At 41.0% G+C, this 20,009-nt stretch overlaps 1 protein-coding gene across 3 annotated transcripts; it reads left to right on the top strand.

Moving 5' to 3' along the window:
* The first annotated feature begins 2,839 nt into the window (after positions 1–2,839).
* On the top strand, positions 2,840–19,790 carry nr1h3 (nuclear receptor subfamily 1, group H, member 3). 3 transcript variants are annotated; one of them, XM_039794710.1, is made up of 12 exons: positions 2,841–3,018; positions 4,697–4,794; positions 5,414–5,616; positions 7,525–7,607; positions 8,206–8,451; positions 12,838–13,104; positions 13,276–13,481; positions 14,588–14,767; positions 15,172–15,271; positions 15,622–15,735; positions 17,178–17,272; positions 17,561–19,790. In XM_039794710.1, exons 4-12 carry the CDS (start codon positions 7,565–7,567, stop codon positions 17,705–17,707), a joined length of 1,398 nt encoding a protein of 465 aa, XP_039650644.1. In that variant the 5' UTR covers positions 2,841–3,018; positions 4,697–4,794; positions 5,414–5,616; positions 7,525–7,564; the 3' UTR covers positions 17,708–19,790. The 3 variants fall into 3 exon arrangements, with proteins under 3 accessions (XP_039650645.1, XP_039650644.1, XP_039650643.1); XM_039794711.1 differs by lacking the exon at positions 4,697–4,794 and having other exon boundaries at positions 2,840–3,018; positions 5,414–5,621; XM_039794709.1 differs by lacking the exon at positions 4,697–4,794.
* Positions 19,791–20,009: the final 219 nt, after the last annotated feature.

The raw sequence follows: 20,009 nt of genomic DNA, 5'->3' as shown, positions 1-20,009 counted from the left end.
GTCCAACCTGACATTGGTGAAGGAGTAATCCTGCATTTGCCATTGCTGCACACATGGTAATGTTTGCCCCTCTCTGTCCTGGCACATCAACTGTGGCCCTCTTTCCAAATATATTTGGTCCACGTTGACGCCTTTTGGACAGATTGAATCCTGCCTCATCTATGTAAATGAATTCATGAGGGGCCTGGTTGGTCTCCAATTCCATAACTCTCTGAAACAAAGTTTATGTATATCATGTCATTATTGTATATCATACTGTACTGTAACCTATTACTGTGTAGGTTATCTACTTGCAAAGTGCAAAGCTTATAGAACTGGACATTGAGTTGAATATACACTATACCTGGACATATTGTCATAAGTGTATAGCCTCTCTTAGTGAAAGACCGTGGTTGATTACATGGTCAATGATAGTGGCACCAATTTCATCACTGACTACTGTTCTTGCAGCCCTTGGAATGCCACCACCACGCATTCTTACACCTCTACCTTGCCCTCTCCTTGGGCCTGCTCTTCTCCCCAGCCCTGCTCCTCTCACTGCTCCTCTCACTGCTCCTCTCACTGTGTTCCTCTCACTGTTCCTCTCACTGCTCCTCTCACTGTTCCTCTCACTGCTCCTCTCACTGCTCCTCTCACTGTTCCTCTCACTGTTCCTCTCACTGCTCCTCTCACTGTTCCTCTCACTGCTCCTCTCACTGCTCCTCTCACTGTTCCTCTCCTCTCTCCCACTGTTCCTCTCACTGTTCCTCTCACTGCTCCTCTCACTGTTCCTCTCACTGCTCCTCTCACTGTTCCTCTCACTGCTCCTCTCACTGCTCCTCTCACTGTTCCTCTCACTGCTCTCACTGCTCCTCTCACTGCTCCTCTCACTGCTCTTCTCACTGCTCCTCTCACTGCTCCTCTCACTGCTCCTCTCACTGTTCCTCTCACTGCTCCTCTCACTGCTCCTCTCACTGCCCTCACTGCTCTTCTCACTGCTCCTCTCACTGCTCCTCTCACTGCTCCTCTCACTGTTCCTCTCACTGCTCCTCCCTCTGCCCCTCACTGTCTCCTCACTGTTCCTCTCACTGCTCCTCTCACTGCTCCTCACCGTTCCTCTTACCTGCCTCCCACTGCTCCTCCCACTGTTCTTCTCACTGCCCTCCCTCCTGCTCCTCTCACTGCTCCTCTCACTGTTCCTCTCACTGCTCCTCTCACTGTTCCTCTCACTGCTCTCACTGCTCCTCTCACTGCTCCTCTCACTGCTCTTCTCACTGCTCTTCTCACTGCTCCTCTCACTGCTCCTCTCACTGCTCCTCTCACTGTTCCTCTCACTGCTCCTCTCACTGCTCCTCTCACTGTTCTTCTCACTGCTCCTCTCACTGCTCCTCTCACTGCTCCTCTCACTGTTCCTCTCACTGCTCCTCTCACTGCTCCTCTCACTGCACCTGCACCTCCTTCTGCATCTCTTACTGCTTCTGCACCTCTCCCTCCATCTCTCACTGGGCCTGCTCTTCTCCCTCTTCCTCTTCTTCGTCCAGACATTACAGTGTTTGTATTTTTCTGTTTCTGTTTCCAAACACATCACTCCTCAAAGTCCTTCTTTTATAGTAATTGAAATAAATAACCCCTGCCACTGAGTCTAAGCCAGACTGGAATCAGCTGTGGTTGGCCCACTTTACCCAACATAAATCAGCTGTGTGTCAATTTTTCAATTGTCTTTTTTTTTTTTTTTTCAGCTGAGATATGTTGTTTTTGAACTAATATCATTGCAGAAGCAGATGTTTTTATACTGTATCTAAGGTTTGGATAATAGTTTTTGCTATTGTGGGATGTTGTGTGTTAACGTTCGTAAATACTACACAAACAATCCATCATTTTGTTGGGAGGTATAGCTTGTCTGTTAAGACAATGTAAGCATTGTGGAAATGTGTTCACTGACTGCATATTGTGTGAAAAAGACATGAAATATGTGAATTGTATGGCCAAAAAAGACTGATGCTGTGCTAATTGTGTTTAGAGTTTTGAAAATGTGACAACTGTTTGGACAAATGCTTGTTAGCGACTGAAAAAAACTGTAATACTAAATAGAACAACTGAGAAATCTCACGATGTACACTAACTAAAGACATCATGTTAAGTATGAGAACATTTCACCCTGCACCAAGTAGCTACAAATGCAATATAATGAACAAGCTAATTTAATGAATATCATCCAATCCCATCACATTGCAATTCATATGAAATGCCACATAAACAGCAATGAAGTTAAAACACGTGAGCCAAGCCCACAATGACACTGAGTATTAAGGTTTTGTGTCAGTAAAAATGTGTAGGCTTTTTGGATAGGCCTAATGCATTAAAACAATTACTGTAACATTGCCATCTACATTTAATGCAGCATTTGATGACTACAGTATTGCAGATTTAATAACACGCAGGCTTGCCAGTTGAACTTTTATTGCACATATGAGACAAACTATTCAAATCAGAGAGACGTTGTGGTTGTAGTATCAAAGGGTGAACATGCATGGCTGCTATACGTTTTGCAAGCCACAAGATGTCACTGCGTTTGAAGCCCCATACCAAAGCTTCAAATCTTTTTTGGCACAAATTAGAAAGAAAGCCCCAAACCTTCATGAGGCTTCATTCGCCCATCAATAGATGACTTTCTATTGTAGCACATTTATAAATTTTAGAATCTGCACATGTTCAATACAAGTTTATTATCTTTCAACTACATCTCTCTTGGTCTGTTCTTTCAAAATTGCACCACTGCCAGCTGCCTGTAAGACTGTACACTGGGCACTAAATGGTTGGGACTCTGAGCCTGATGCAATGTGTTTCCTGCTGCGCCAGCCCACCCAGCAGCCGAGCCGCTGAGGCTGAATCACATGATGATTATGCTAGCTAGTGAGCTAACGTGCTAAGTTCGGTTGTCAAAGCTGCTGTCAACAGCCACAAACGGACGGAGTGGCATACCCCAACTAACAAGTAGTTGAACACTCGTCAAGTAAACACATTTTGCCATGTGTGATGGTAATTCATGTCTTCTTCTTTGTGGTAGCCGTGATGTGAAGCTAGCTAACGTTAAGTTGGACCTGTTAAAAGAAAAAAAGAAAAAGGAGTTGCTTTGGAGTGCGTTAGGCTAACTAACGCGATTGGCCTTGTTTGGATTGCCTATAAAGCTAATCTCACGTTAATATCCAGTTTTACAGTTTTATCCAAACAATGTTCGAAGGCTAGCGAGTTAACGTTAACCAATGGTAACTTTACATCAAAATATGGTTAACGCAAGCTAATGTTTACACGCCGACATGTAGCTAACGTTAAGTGGCTAGCTACATTTGTTTGTCTACCAGTTAACGTTAACTGACAGTACGAACCAACTTGGCTATTGTTAGCCGCAAGTCTGTGTTCAAACCGCAAGCAAGTATCAGCAGTGTCAACACGAACCTTGTCAAATGTATTGGTTTTAAATTGCCACATGTTCTTTCAAGTTTTTACATTACATGACAATTAACGGACACTGTCCTATGTTACCGTAGCTAAGTTATCCCCAGGGCTAATGAGCTAATTTAGCTTGACATTTTGGTCTTACTTCTTGTCCTTTGCCAGATATTGACTAGCTAGTGGCTGCAGTGTGCATATGTCTAAAAAACAAAGATTTAACTGAAAGCCCCTAAATACCCCTGGTCCACTTACACAGGTGGTTTCACTTATTTTGTCTGATTAGCTAGCTAGTCTTCTGTGTGGGCGTGTAGCTTACAAACTTACAGACATCCCTTAGCTGTATGTCCTGCATCTTTATAATTTTTATTAGTCTGGTGACCTCACATAATTCCCAGCACAGCTGGGTGTTAACCTGAGCAGAGCTCTCTTTTCAGAAGAAGTGAAAATATCTGGGTGGGTCTGCAAGACCTGGAATCACTAAATGTAGCTACTTCTTCTTCTTCCATCAGTGTGGGAACTTGAATTCGTTTTGGAGCCTGTGACTCCTGAAAGCACTGACTCTTTGCTTTTCACTCCAAGTTGTTGCTGAGTAATGTAGTCCATTTTTGCTTCACCGGAGAGGGTTACATCCGTTGGCACTCTTGAGACTTTTAGAAAAGGACAGTTCCCGGTCAGTCATGCTGACTGTATTTGTACACTTACAGTATAAGCACAGCTTTCTCACAATCACTCCGTAACCCGCCAACACTGTTGCTGACAGTGACCAATTGATACATTGTGGCATTGCAATTTTTACAGGCTTTGTCAATGCCCTCAGCACAGTGTTGCTAATAGAACTGCAACGGTACATTGTTTGGTCTATAACATGTCAGATATCTGTAAAAAAAAAAAATACATATATTAGAATTACTTATTCTGTCCAACCAGGAGTCCAAAACAATCATAGAAGACTAAGAACACCAGCAAATATTCTCATTTTAGGAGCTGGGACCAGTACATTTTTTTTTTTTTTTTGTATTTATGCCTTGAAAATGAGTAATTGATTATCTAAATTGTTGCTGATTGTCATTGAGTCATTGTTTCAGCACTAGTTTCATCACACCTCACTTATATTTACATTCGCTGTGTAATAAGCAGTCTAATTTGGAGGAAACTGAGGTTTCGTGATTTGACGTATAATATAAGGACACAAAAAAGAAAGAAAGAAGCTTTAATGGTATTCAGTGCTTTATTGATTTTGTTGGTGTATTCATTTCATTTCCAGCACTCTATGAAAACATGTTCATGGACAAAGGTGACTGGCTGATAAGATGCAGGGGACATTGGACTTGTGCAGACAGATCAGTGTGGGGATGACATGAGGTTACAGGCAAAGTAGAAATGTTTTACAACCAAAGAATGTGAATTCACCCAATAAAACTTGATATCATTTAATGACCAGATCTATTGTCTGTAAAGCAGATTTCAGATCTTGTTGTAACAGAAAGGAAACCAGCTTAGACTTAAGATCCACTATGCTGACATGGCATTTGGCATTTCTTGATTTGTGGTTTCTCAATATGTTAATATTAGACATGTTCTAAGTCTAGCTAGATGTAATATTGTTTTGTGTGTGGATTTTCTCTTTATACTCTTTGTGTGACATTTTTGTGAGAAAGGCTTTGAGAGGTAACAAACTTTACAGATTCTGAGGCAGAGGGCCACAATACTGGTTATACAATACTGGAAAAGACAGGGTCATCCCTAGGTGTCTGTGTGCAATGAGGCTGTTTTAGTAAAATGGGCTGCTTAAATGCTCAAAAAGGGAAAAAGGCTGGGGCACCACAGCCCTGTGGGGATTTAAGAGCAATGCAAATGACCAATAGTAACCTCTTGTGTTCCCTCTCTCTCCCTCCCTCCCGCCCCTCTCTCTCTCTCTCTCTCTCTCTCTCTCTATCTCTCACTCTCTGTCTTCCCTCCTGTCTCCCATTGGGCATTGTAGAAAAGGACATGTCTTCTTTCCTACTCGCTGTCTTCAAGATATCGAGTCATTAAACTTCCGCCCAATAACTCACTGGGATTTTGGCATCCTCAAGACTCATCACGCAAGCAAATACTCCATCAACTCAGGAATATTGACAGAATGAGGTTGTGGACTCACATGGCCAGGATGGGTAGACGATAAATAAGACATCAACTTCAGAGGTAAGGTCAGTCCGCCTTTATGCTGGTCACAGCACTGTTGCAAATTAATTTGAGCTAAGTAACAAAATGTTGTCTTTTTTATTATTATTTTTTGGGCTTTTTCTGCCTTTATTCGATAGGACAGCTAGGTGAGAAAGGGGAGAGAGAGGGGCAAGACATGCAGGAAATTGTCACAGGTCGGATTCGAACCCTGGACCTCTGGGTGGAGGCATAAACCTCTCAGTATATGTGCGCCTGCTCTACCAACTGAGCCAACCCGGCCACAAAATGTTGTCTTTTTTTGTTTTTATTTAGGCATCAACTGATGTTATCTATAGCAAAAATGCTTTTTTAGTAGAAGAATATAAGCTATTATTAAAAAAAAACAGTCATATAAAAGAAAAAGAAAGCCCAAAGCCACCAAGGCATCTTTACTCCAACAAATGTTGCCTTTATTATTACCTCTTGTGTGAATGCTTTTATCTTGAACTGCTGCAACAATAACCTCCTTCCTAGTGTACTATGGTATGGTACTTTGAAAATAACTGTTGTCACCGCTATTGTGGCTTTTTTTTCATGTTTCTATTATGGTTTTTCCTTTTGTATTCTATGGGGCTGCACAATATATTTTTTATATATTTTTTTATTTTTTTTATCGTCATCACAATATCAAATGGCGTAATTAACATCTCAAAAGGCTGCGACATATCGTGGAAGACACTCAGAGATATTTTGTGTTAGTTGAAAGAAAAACTGCACTTTAAAATCATTTAAAAAAAATTTTTTAGTGGTGCCTTTTTATATTTAATTCAATGTTCAATTTGTTCAATAAAAGAATGTTGGAAATGATTTCCTCTCATTTGTTATAAATTCAATAAGCAATTTGTTGTATTTCAGCAGAATACTGAAAGCTGCAGAAAACTTTAATATATCTGTTTATTTATCGCAAGTAATATCGTTATCGCGATATTCAACGACGTTGTCGCAGATTGCATATTTTCCTCATATCGTGCAGCCCTGGTATTCTAGTGAACCCAACTTGCCGAGTTTTGGGATTTGCGACAGTCATATTTAATCACAATTGTTCCATCATTTTCCTTTCGTCTGTTGAGTGTTGAGCTTGACCGAACTTCATAATATTTGTTGTGACTGTCTTAGGGCTGTCTCATACACCATTTTTGGGGCTTTGAAGCTTCAGTGAGACATATTTAAATATATTTGAATACACGCATATGTAATAACTTAAAAAAAAAAACAACAACCGTGAAGCATTTAAATACTGATTTGGACTTTGATGACCATGGCAACAGTCATTTGGGTCAGCCCTAGACTTTTTGTTCTAATACTTTTATTTTAATACTTATGTTTTATCACAGCGCCTGAGAGTAAGTTGTAGAAATCCCTACCATAATTGATATACTAATCATGAATTTGTCATGAAATGGGTGTGAAGTACAGCACTTTATTATATATCACATTAAAAAAGTACATCTTTTGAATGAGTTATTTTAATTTGTCACAATAAATTGCAGAAAGCCTATATTTTTAAACCCGCGATTCCTTCTTACAGGCTGGTTAAGAATAGCCCAAATACTGCGTGTGTGTCTGCTGAATCAGTTTCCTGAAATGCACCCATATGTGACACATGACAAACTTTCATTTCTGCTTTTACAGCCAGTTGGCTTGCCTGTGCACACATTTTAGGCAGGATCTTGGTTGATTGATCAAGACATTTCACATTCAGATCTTTCGAAGAACTGCGTGTGATATATAACCACATCCCTCGTTTTAATGTGTACAGGTATACAGTGCCAAGCAGGCTTAAATCCCTTTCCGTTTTTCACACTTCAGTACGTCTGTCTGTATTTTTTGGTTATGCTTGTAAAAATGCCATCGTCATTGAGTGTGATTGTTATTTTAATTGCACAGGTACAAGTGGATTTCGTAATGACAAGCTGCTGTGCAGAAGATGTCCACGTTGTCTGTGACTGATATCCCAGATGTTGGTCATGGTAAGAGCAACCACTGTATTAGTCTTATTAAATGTATGAGATCAAACTGGACAGGCTTCAGTTCGCTCAGTAAAGCTCTGTTTTACTGTGCCAGCGAGTTGGTACAATTTTCTTGTTGTATGCTCTGGAATTGGCTATCCAGCCTGGCCAAGAAGAGATGTCACCTTTTCCAGCCCTTCTGAGTTTGCAGGTATGACTTTACTTGAAGGTCTCTACATAAGAGTGACATGACACTGTCATGAATGTGTCATAAACATTATAAAGAAGTCATAAACATTTATGACCTAAAACATCTTTCGGTTTTAGTCAAGTATGACAGTGTCATGTTTTCATGACCGTGTCATGTCACTCTTATTTAGATAAAGTAAAGTGTAAAGTGTTACCAAATTTAGTGTTATAAGCTTCACAAAACCATAAGTATTGCATTATATTGAATGTGTGTTTCTGATGTGTACCAGCTTTTGGCTGATGAACGTCAACATTTATTGCGGACACCTAGGATAAAGACGAGCTGAAACGAGGGCTGGTGTGATTTTTTTTATTTATTATATATATATATATTTTTTTTTTAATGTGAATGTGTTTTTGTCTCTATCAGATGAGAGTAAGGTGTTTGACGGGGCCTCTGAGCTGCAGCTGGACTGCTTGGTTGAGGAGAGCAGTGGAAGCACCACAATGAAGCACGACGGCCTGCTGTCGCTGGCTGACCTCTCCCAGCCAGATGACTTCCCCGCCACCCCCCTTAATGGCCCTTTACTGACTGACATGAGTAGCCCTCTGCAGGTCGAGCCGGGGGACATTAAGCTGGACCCATCTGCAGGTGACACATCTGCTGCCAGCATAGGTGAGAGGACAGTACTTACCTTTTAACAGCCGCAGTACCCAACTGAAATGTTTCTCTCCAGAACTGACATTACATTTTTTTTAAGATTCTTTTGTTGGGGCTATTTAGGCCTTTATTTGACAGGAGAGCTTAGAGATGTTTGGAAATGAATACCTCCGCTTGAGGTATTAATTAAACTGACTTCGAGTAAGCTGCATTCATAATCATTCAACTAAGGGTTAAAGGGGCCCCAAAACGATCTGGAACTACTCCAGCACCTTCGATTAATAAGGTAATTCATCTAATTGGCAGTTTAATTCTGCAGCGGCGCATGAGTCCGTGAATGAGGCAATGTTGTGTCTGTGCTTGGTTCACGTGTCTGCGATAACAGGACAGTTGAGTGTCTGTTATCTATGCCGCTGAAGTCAGTTGAGGTGAAGTGTGTTTTTCATCAGAAAATGATATGAGAGAGATGAGATATATCACTGTGAAATCAGTTTGGCTAAAATGACAAAACTATTGGTTTTTAGCACAATGTACTTCACATCTGTTCAAGATGGAGCTTTCAACTCTTAATAGAATGCTAGATGGTTGAATGAATAACAATGCATCATATTTTTCTTGTGCTGTTGTGTGACTAATATCTGGATCTGCATCGTAACCAGGAACATATCTGTGTCAGGAACATGTAGTTGTGCAACGTTTTCTTCTGAAGTAGCGTTACACAGTAAGTCGGTAGTATACAGATTTGTTGCTTTGCGGGCCTCCTGTAAGTAATTTCCGGTTACACTAGTTCTCAAGAAAGCTGCGAGCAATACCACAGGCCAAACAATCGGCCCTGCGGTAAAACCTAAATAGCACCAATCCTTTTTAGTGGGAGTGTCTTGTTGCGTATCTGATAAACATAATGCTGAGTTTCTGTAAGTGTCGCTGCTTTAGTCACTACCATTAGTCGTGTGTGTGTGTGTGTGTGTGTGTGTCTGTGTGCTTCTTCTGAGTTGGGTAAATGAAGAATGCAGATCTACAGACTCTTTTCTGAATTATTTATCAGTAGACGTAGGCCTTTATCGGAGCTCTGCTCGCTCACAGGATTGCATACATGCATGGAGCCAAGTAGTATTTGGAGGGATGTAATAATTGAGCTGCATGTCAAGAATCAGAAGCTGAATCTCAAACACCTTGTCTTAGGCTCAGCTCTCCGTGACTCACTACAAATATTTACTACTCTATTTAACGTGTGTGTGTGTGTGTGTGTGTGTGTGTGTGTGTGTGTGTGTGTGTGTGTGTGTGTGTCACACAGACTAGACTAACTTGTTTTGTTTTTTCTGCCAATCTCCAACGCCCAGTTCAGACCAAAGATTCGCAACAAGACAAGTTGAAACCTGCAAGTTGAAACCAAGACAAGTTGAAATGCGTTGGGTTCTGCGATGCTGTTCAGAAATCTGCCAGTTTACACAAATGCGGCCAGGCGAGATGGTGTATTCAACGACTCTCTGTACGTTCGTTCAGACTTTCTTTTTTTTGTAGCTGGATATCATTTGTAGCGTTTTAAAATATTAGTGCGGATGGTGATCGTGAGCTACAGCTACATTGGCATTTCTAGTAGTAGCAGAAACAAAAAACGAGCGGGTCGAGAATTTGGAGCCATCCACGGGGGCTTCTTTTTTGGTTTATTTAGACTTTTACAGTTACTAAATCCATGCAAGAAATGGATCTGTAATTATAATACGTATGTAATAGTTTACGTTAGTGATGCACCGAAATGAAAATTCTTGGCCGAAACCGAAAACCGAAAAAAGAGGAAACCAAGACCCAAAACCGAAACCGAAACACCGAAAGAAATTAAGCCAATTATTAGTACCATTGCATTTATGGCTATGACTGTGTACTATCTTCAAGGCATTGCAATTGTATAAATTAATATTAAAGTTTAATTAAAAAAATATCTAGCAGAAATATGGCTACAATCTGATAGTCACATACAGTATACAGTAGCCTAAGAACAGAATAGCTTACCTATTGTTGTTATTATTATTATTATTATTATTATTATTATTATTATTTGAGGCACTTTCTTGCAGGATTTCACTGAACATATCAGACAACGAGGGTGCATGCCCCCTCATCTCCGTCTCCACGCGGGTTCTCCGCATCCATCGCGGCCTGTTCATTTCTCGTGCGCGCTGCTTTATTTCCACATCCAAGTAATGGTCTTTATAACGCGGATCAAGTACAGTCGCGATGAAGTGCAGAGGATCCGAACAGATCTCACTGAAACGTGTGCTGACAGACTCTAAGAGCGTACTTTTCATTGTTTTCACTCCGTGGTCCGTCTCAACCTCTTTGCTTAGGAGACGCTTTGCAGGTGGAACGGATCGGGTACTGACACACGTGCAGGTCGCGGTTTCTGTTTGCGTCATCACAACATTTTCGGACGTATTGTTTCGGTGATAAAAGTATTTCGGCCAAAAACCGAAAATGCCCTTTTGGGCCATTTTCGGCCGAACATTTTCGGTGGCCGAATATTCGGTGCATCCCTAGTTTACATATATGCTGTTTAGATTTACAATACTAGTCTAATAAAAAATAGACATATCAATAAAGAGACAATTACAAACCACATCCTCCCCTCCCACCCACCCACCCACCCAGCTTAGGCTTTGCTAATCAATAAAGGAAGTTAAGCTGAACTATAACTATACAGGGGACAAAAAAACAAACCTAACAGATCAAGACAAAACCGCAACAACAACCAAAAAAAAAAAGCAAAAAGGGTCTTGGTCTTAGGTCAAGAACAAGTGTGTCATGGATCAATATCACCAGGCTATAGGCTACACCATGGCAGTTACTGGATTATGAAGCCTCTGGAGGCTGCAGGTCAAGGGAGTCAACATAAGAAAGAAAAGGCTGCCCGATTTTGACACAGCACCTCTCTTCAAGTGTCTAATCTTTTCAAGTTTTAAGAACAATAGCACATCTCTTATCCATAACGAATGTGAGGGAGGATGCTTAGCTTTCATGTGAATCAAGATTAACCTCCTAGCTATGAGGAAAAAGAAATGCACCAAAGTCTGATTTAGACCTGGATAATTTGACGGTGTTAGGGAGGACTCCAAACAAGACAGGGCATGACTCTAATTTTTGTCTGCAACACATCAGAGACAGAAGAGAATACAGAACACCAGTATGTATGTAAAGAGGGACAAACATATGAACCAGAGTGCCACGGTGCTGGCGACCTCTTTCACAAATTGGATCAGAGTTGGGACGCGGCCAAGAATAAACCCCCAGGTCGGCGTCAAATCCATTCCCAGATCCTGGGACCAGAGGGTTAAAAGGGATTGATCGGAGGGAGAGCACAGAGATCGTATGACTCCATACATTGTGGATACCAGCCCCTTCATTAAGAGGGGCAACTTTATAAATCCTATCAGTAGGAATGTCTACGGGGATAATTGGAAAATCTATCCATGGGTGCTTCAACGGAATACCCAAGGGCCTCTTTTGTCAATTCCTCCCTGTCTATTCCTGAAGTAGTTGTGTCGTTTAGAGGAGTTGGTGTCACCGCTAATCAGCAGAGAAAACGCTAACTATCGAGACAGCATTTCACCAGGGGAAAGGCGGATGATAAACACTTGGGCTTCTTAGCGACAAGGAAGCTACAGCCCATAGATACTGACAAAAAAAACATACACTGTATAACACTATTCTGTATGATATATCCAATTACACAGGGGCGGGAAGATTAGGCCTAGTATTTTCCTACCCAGTACCTTGACGGTTTTTACAAGAGAAAAATGTGACAAAGGCCAGTTTGTTTGTTGATCTTATTTGAGTCCATTTTTAAGGTTTGTGTCATACAGATGTTGCTGTTCCTCAAACAAATTGACGCTGCCATTTGGACCAGCTGATGGTTTTAAACTGACTTGACCAGCTGACTTTGCTACGGGCTGATTGGCTGTTTAAACAGGTTTACAAGATGAGGCTTGAGACGGGCCAGTTCACGCCACTGGAACTTTTTTTGCAAATCTTTGCTTTAAACTGGGCTTGAATCTCAGACATGTTTTGCCCATACTTTGACCATTTTCATATACAGCAGTTGTGGGTATAACTCTCTTTCTTAATTGCAGAATAGGCTTTTCATATTCATGTACATACTGTATATGCAGGTATCTTATCTATTTAAATGTTTTGTATACAGGACTGTATGATAGATATAGATAGGATGCCTTGAAGTACTCAAAGAAAATGTATTAAGTAAATAAAAAGAAGACGAGCAGACATTGTTTGGCCTCCAGCACATGTTGAATAACCCTCAGTATACAAGTGGCTGCATCAAAGAATTGTGACTGCAATTAAAAGTTCTTAATATGGTTTATCACCACTTTTTGTGTTTTATGTGTACAGATGGTCAGCCAGTGAAGAGAAAGAAGGGGCCTGCGCCAAAAATGCTGGGCAATGAGGTGTGCAGCGTATGTGGCGACAAGGCCTCTGGTTTCCATTACAACGTGTTGAGCTGCGAGGGCTGCAAGGGCTTCTTTCGACGCAGCGTCATTAAAAGTGCCCAGTACAACTGCAAGAACAACGGCCGCTGTGAAATGGACATGTACATGCGGCGCAAGTGCCAGCAGTGCCGCCTGCGCAAGTGTCGGGAGGCGGGCATGCTGGAGCAGTGTAAGTGTCTGTATGTGCCAAAGAAATCCGAGCTAGAGAAAACTCAGATTCCACTGCATTTTGGCAGGTGCTTTTGCAGCCAGAGTAAAAACCATGAAGAGAATAAAATGGAACACCCTATTAACTCAGAGATTGAGCCGAGTTTGTCCTCTTTTTTTTTTTAAACCGTAGGTGTGCTTTCTGAGGAGCAAATCCGACTGAAGAAGATGAAAAAGCAGCACGAGGAGGAAACGGCCCGCACATCCACAGTGGTCACCCCCACTCCTCCACAGGAAACGGCCGCACTGGATCCACAGCAGCAGGACATGATTGAGAAGCTGGTGTCCATGCAGAAGCAATGCAACAAAAGGTCTTTCCTTGACCGACCGAAAGTGACGGTAAGTAAACGTCTCTGTGGATAGATTTGGCTTGTTTCTGACCAGTCTCTCATGTAATATTAACCATATAGAAACCAGTGATTTTATTACACCCACGTATTGCTATATTTAGTAGGCCTACTTGAAGACATGGCCAAATAAATAAAACAATACCTTCATACTGTTGTGTGGTTTGCGCTAGTGACGATGAATTAGGACAGTACAATTATTGTCACCTTAAGAATAAGTACAGGGCTTCATTTGGGTAGGTGTTAGGGCGGGGCAATATATCGATATTATATCTATCATGATATGAGACTGGATAACATCTTCGATTTTGGATGTCGTAATATCGTGATATGACACAAGTGTTATCTGTCCCTGGTTTTAATGGCTGGATTACAGTAAAGTGATGTCATTTTTTTGAATTTACCAGACTGTTTTAGTGTTTCTATTATTTGCCTTTACCCACTTTTACATATTAATGACGATTATTTATCAAAAATCTCATTGTGTATATATTTTTTTGTAAGCACCAATTGTCAACCCTACAATATCGCCGCAACATCGATATTGAGGTATTTGGTCAACAACATCGTGATATTAGATTTTTTTTTCCGTTATCGCCCAGCTCTAGTAGGTGTTCAGTTTGGGTGGCCAATATTCGGCCAGGACACGGTAGCTTCAGGAGAAAATATAGCTGCCATAGAAACAAAATGTTGTTATCTGCTGGTATGTGTATCTGCTGGTATGTGTAGGTAGATTGAGAGTCATGGAGAATATTTCTAATATAGAAAATGAAGTAAAATATGTATTATCATTAATTATAATGATAACACAGTGCTGAACAAACACCTGCCACCACCACCTCAGTTGCTTTGTAGTTTTCACATTTGATGTGTCTGTGTGGGTGTCCTAATGTGTTGTGCTATGGAACATGAAAGGAAGATGTGTGGAAATGATTATCCCTATGGGACAATAAAGACTCTATCTATCTTATAAACTCTATATACAATTCTTCCGGTTATGGAACCGCGCTTAGGGCAAAATCGGTTAATCCTGATCTCTGCTCCACGCTAACCAGTAAATTAATGTTTTGTTTTTTTTTTGGCGTGTGCATCCAACAGCCGTGGCCACAGAGTCAGGACATGCAGAACCGAGAAGTGCGTCAGCAGCGGTTCGCCCACTTCACTGAGCTTGCAATCATGTCAGTCCAGGAGATTGTGGATTTCGCTAAACAGCTTCCTGGTTTCCTGGAGCTCACGAGGGAGGACCAGATTGCTCTGTTGAAGACGTCGACCATTGAGGTTTGTCATTATTTATCACGCAGCGTGTTTCTTGTGGCTGTAGCTTACAGTTTGAAATGTTGGTTCCTCTGTGAATACAAGGTATTGTAACTGCACATCATTGACTTCAAATCGACACGCTCTTGGAATATGTTACAAGTGAGCCAAATGCGAGAGCTTGCACAACGGGCTCCTTTCGAAATTTGGTAGTACGGTCTTAATTTGCAGTTTTAGCGACATGCAAAAATAATTTTGGAATGCATTTATTATTTGATATCAATGATCGCCATTCTGCTGCTGTTTTAAAAAGGTAGTTGCTTGCTGCATTATTTTGACAACTTATTTGAGTATCTCTGCGTATCGGTTTGTCTTAGTTCGGCTGTACATTAATATTCCACTCACCAAGATATGTTTGTCTTCCTCAGATTATGCTGCTAGAGACATCTCGGCGGTACAACCCAGCTATCGATAGCATTACGTTTCTGAAGGATTTCAGCTATAATAAGGAGGATTTCGCCAAAGCAGGTGCATTTACTCATTTCTGCCTGTCAGATGTTTATGGAAAAATTTTTTTTTTTTTTTTTTTTTTTTTTTTAAAAAAAAAAAAAAAAAAGGTGGGAGCAATAACCAAGTAAAAAAAATTTTTCCATACTTACTCTATGCAAATAGCCTTTTTTTTTCCCTACCCAAGGATGCCTAAACTATTTCAACACCTAGACAGTTACAATCAGAAATGCACAATGTGGAACTCATAAATGCTGGGTAGAGTTTTGACAATATTTGATATGTAATTTATATAGAAAAAGAAGCTCTTACTTCTGATTGCCTTCTTTAAGATGACTTTTCTTTTGCGTGTCCCCCTCTCACCTCCACAGGGCTTCAGTTTGAGTTCATAAACCCCATCTTTGAGTTTTCAAAAGGAATGAATGACCTACACCTGGACGAAGCAGAATACGCCCTGCTCATCGCCATCAACATCTTTTCTGCAGGTCAGAATTGATAAAACTCCACATGCAGTAAATCTTCAAAGTGAAAGTGTATTTAGAGTAGGGCTGCACAATTAATCCCAATATTGACTAGTTCAATATCCAAATCGCAGAGGGGCGCAATATTTGTTAAAGGCAAAATATGTGTCAAACCATTCTGAATGAAGTATTGTGATGCTGCATAGGGTTGGGCGATGTCCCCTAAATTGGCAGTTGACGATGTTTACAGTAAAACATGGCGATGGACGATGATATTGTTGTCGGGGGGTGGCTCATATCTCTTTACTTAAATATTTTTTTCTACTACCATGGGCTAACAATTAACATAGAAACGATTAGACATACATTTAAATGCCCTTTTGTAAATGGTGCCCTGCTGGTAGGGGCAGTTTTTTACAACTTGACCTACTTTCACTTAACTACGGTGCAGTAAAGGACAGGACCTCAGACTTACTTATTGATGCACGCACAGAGTAGTGTCGACAAACTTAGTCCAGTCAATGAAAATGAGAATAATGATACAAACATGATCATTCCCTTCAATATCGTGAATCCTATCGCAATATCAGGCAAAAATAATCGCAGTTCGATATTTTCCCTTATATCGTGCAGCCCTAATTTAGAGCTAATGATGCCCCTGTCAATTCTTTAAGGAACAAATTGGCTGTTTACATTTTCAGAAAGCAATGAATCACCTTTTCACCAAAAAATAAATCCAATCTTTAAAAGTCCCATGACATGGTGCTCTTTGGATGCTTTTCTATAGACCTTATTGGTCCCCTAATACAGTATCTGAAGTCTCTTTTATATAGACCTTAGTGGTCCCCTAATACTGTATCTGAAGTCTCTTTTATATAGACCTTAGTGGTCCCCTAATACTGTATCTGAAGTCTCTTTTATATAGACCTCAGTGGTCCCCTAATACTGTATCTGAAGTCTCTTTTATATAGACCTTAGTGGTCCCCTAATACTGTATCTGAAGTCTCTTTCCTAAAATTCAGCCTTGGTGCAGAATTACAGCCACTAGAGCCAGTCCCACAATGAGCTTTCCTTAGGAATTTAGGATGCCATTTCTGTGTCTGTAGCTATTGAGGAGGAGAGGGGGGGGCAAGGTGGAGGGTGGGGGTGTGGCCTTGACCAACTGCCACTTTGCTCGTTTGAAAGCCATGATGTCTCTCTCTCTCTCATGGGTGGGCCAAATTCTCTGGGCGGGAAAAGCGGAGAAAGGGGAGGTAACCTTGCTCCTTATGACCTCATAAGGCAGAGCAGGATACCCAGGGCTCGGTTTACACCTATCGCCATTTCTAGCCACTGGGGGACCATAGGCAGGCTGGGGGAACGCATATTAATGTTAAAAAACCTCATAAAGTGACATTTTCATTATTTATTTTAATAAAAATAAATAAAATGTGTCTATTTGTTTTGGTTTGGTAAACTCTGTTCAGATCGGCCAAACGTGCAGGACCATGAGCTGGTGGAGAGGCTGCAGCAGCCCTACGTGGACGCGTTGCGCTCTTACATCATGATAAAGAGATCAAATGTAAGTGCCTGGGGTTTACGCAACCTCTTCTCTCGTGACCAACAGTCTGTCAGCATAACCTGGGTGTCGTCATCGCAACAAGCACATTGGGTCAGGGCTGAGGTTAAATTTTTTTTGGTTCAGACTGGAGGGGGGGCGTGACTTGTTGCAAGAGCAGTTGTTTGCCAGATGAGAAGAAACTGTTCTTTTTTTTTTTTTTTCTTTTTCAAACTGTATAGCTGTTACTAATTGTAAGTGACTCTCCTAGTATTATGTCTTTTTTAAAATGAGTTTCAATGGTTTCCTCAGGATCATTTGATGTTTCCCCGCATGCTGATGAAGTTGGTGAGCCTTCGTACACTAAGCAGCGTCCACTCGGAGCAGGTTTTTGCCCTTCGCCTCCAGGACAAGAAGCTCCCCCCGCTGCTCTCTGAAATCTGGGACGTCAATGAGTGACCGCAAACCTGATATCCCACTCTTCCTGAAGCCTGAGAGGGACACGGCATCCAGCAGGACCACTGACTCCTTTCTGCCCATCTGGTCAGGGATTGGTTATAGCGTTGAGAGTTTTTATTTTTATTTTTTTCTCTCGTGGGAGGAGAGCACCATTGCCCAATGCTCTGAAACGGACTGCTAAATGGGTTTGTGTGTTCGTGAGGAGGAACATCAACACCTAATTGTCTTTTTGTTGTTCTTACTTTTGTGTAGATGCTGACATGATCATGGCGATGTTAAACACCAGCATCGGGCTCTTTAGCCAGTCTTCTTAGATATAATATTTGTTGAAGGGGAACTATGCAGTTTTTTTTTAGCTTAATTTACCTTAACAGCTTCGGAGACATTGGAATGGTTAGATGACTTTTTTTTTTTCGAGTTGAATGGTGGCCGTCTCGCTCCCTCCCCCCTAGCGCCTATGAGCGGAAAAACCACCCTTGCAACCTTTGGCCGGCGGGCCACCGGCCTCAGCGTCAGGAAGTATCGCGTGATATCAGGTCTTGCGATGTAACGAATTGCATTAGGCACTGCACACATACAGCAACCGGCTAGCTATAAGAACATGGTAGCGATGGAGTTTTTCACACTACCTAAAGCATTGTCGGAGGAACAGAGTGCAGAGGAAACGGCAGACTGGCCGAGCGAGTTTTTACAACATTGTTGCCAAATATCTATTCCAAAGCTGTAGGGGGAGCTCTATAGAGAAACCTGCGAGCAAAAAGCGAAGAGATTGCCAAAACTGCATAGCGCCCCTTTTAAAAGTTATGTCAATTTCTAGTGCAGTTCTATACTCATCCTCTAAATGCTTATAATCTGAGCAGGTCTTGGCTGTGGCTGCTTCAAACGTCAGGATTACAGCTGCACATTTGGTTGAAATAGTGATCTTTGCAGTCGTGCAATAGGTGGAAATAGATGCCGAGTTAAGCATGAGCAGACGCACATCTGCTGTTTACTTTATTGATGTTAGGGTAAAATGGTAGGCCATCTGGTTGGTGTTGTGCATTGTGGTGTGGCAACAAATAGTTTGTTCCTTTTTGGAGTAAGTGCAGAAATCAAAAGGTTTGTGTAGTCGCTCAGGTAAAGTTACGGAAGTAGACCTCTCGGAATCGGAGGCTTCTTTAATTTCCATTCGATTACTTTAGTTTCCTTCCAAGTGCATAAGGGACCTTTTTGGTCATTTATAGATTCATCCATTAACGGTCAGATCCATTAACTTTCATGTAATTTGTATATTTATTTTCACAAGAAAAATGTATAGAGTGCACACATAGATTGTACAATCACATACTAATGCACAAATAAGTAAAACTCTGCAGAATGTGCCCTCATTTACAGGAAACAGTCTTTTTTACACATAGCACAGGTACCTTGAAATGGGCGATACTAATGTGTCTTCAAATTCCATGTAAAGGTTAAGTGTAAAAAAGAAAGTATGTCAAGCTACCATCTCTGTGACCTTCTTAACAAAATGAATAAAAATCCATCCTGACACAGTTGTATTCTGAATCAAAATAGAAAAACAATTGCCTCTATTAACACCTTTTTTCGTCACGTTTGTGAGATGTACTATTATTGATTTCATTACAAAGCAGTTCGGTTATGTTCATATTTTGATTTGTTTTATCACTATCATTTAAAGTTGTGAGAAATGTATAAGTAACATACATATAGTTTGAACATATGGAGAGTTTGACTTCCTTTTTTATTTTTGATAATACTGTATGAATGCCACTGAGGAAAACGTGTACAGTATAGCTGAATATCGGGTGGAAAACTTCTCTTGATCTAAAGGTCTACCATGGTCCGAGTATCTTCCTTGAACAGGTACTCGACGCCACACAGCTTTAACTGGTCAGATTTTGGAAAGCCTCTCTAAGAAAAAAATATATACCAAAATCTTTATCGACAGGGAGCAGAGAACAACAGGAAATGAGTAGAAACATTAACATTTGGTGTACTCATGCTGTTTTTTTCCATGCGTTCTCCTGTGCAGTGTAAACTTGATATGCATAACGGATGATAAAGAAATGTCAATGCAAAATTATAATTGTGAAAGTTTATTTTTCTCTTCGTGCTCCTGTTGCTTTAAGAGGGCTGAAAACTGGACAATGTGATGGCACTGCAGCCTGTTTTTGAAGTGACAGGGTTTTCATTAGGTGTCTGTGTAGCTATGCCCAGACATCACCGTTAGACTTGCATAACCGTAGATGTAAAATGCCGTTTTCTCAGTCCTAACGCAAGGGTTTCCACTATTTCAGCTCTT

Source organism: Perca fluviatilis, chromosome 3 (assembly GCF_010015445.1).
Source record: "Perca fluviatilis chromosome 3, GENO_Pfluv_1.0, whole genome shotgun sequence".
Lineage (NCBI taxonomy): Eukaryota > Metazoa > Chordata > Actinopteri > Perciformes > Percidae > Perca > Perca fluviatilis.
This window is presented reverse-complemented; position numbering and strand designations above follow the sequence as displayed.

What these genes read in the sequence shown, in the direction of transcription:
- nr1h3 (XM_039794711.1), top strand. Translation starts at nt 7,565, where the DNA reads ATGTCCACGTTGTCTGTGACTGATATCCCAGATGTTGGTCATG. An exon ending in TATCCCAGATGTTGGTCATG is followed by an intron (nt 7,608 to 8,205) that starts GTAAGAGCAACC and finishes TGTCTCTATCAG; the next exon opens with ATGAGAGTAAGGTGTTTGAC. An exon ending in GGCGGGCATGCTGGAGCAGT is followed by an intron (nt 13,105 to 13,275) that starts GTAAGTGTCTGT and finishes TTTAAACCGTAG; the next exon opens with GTGTGCTTTCTGAGGAGCAA.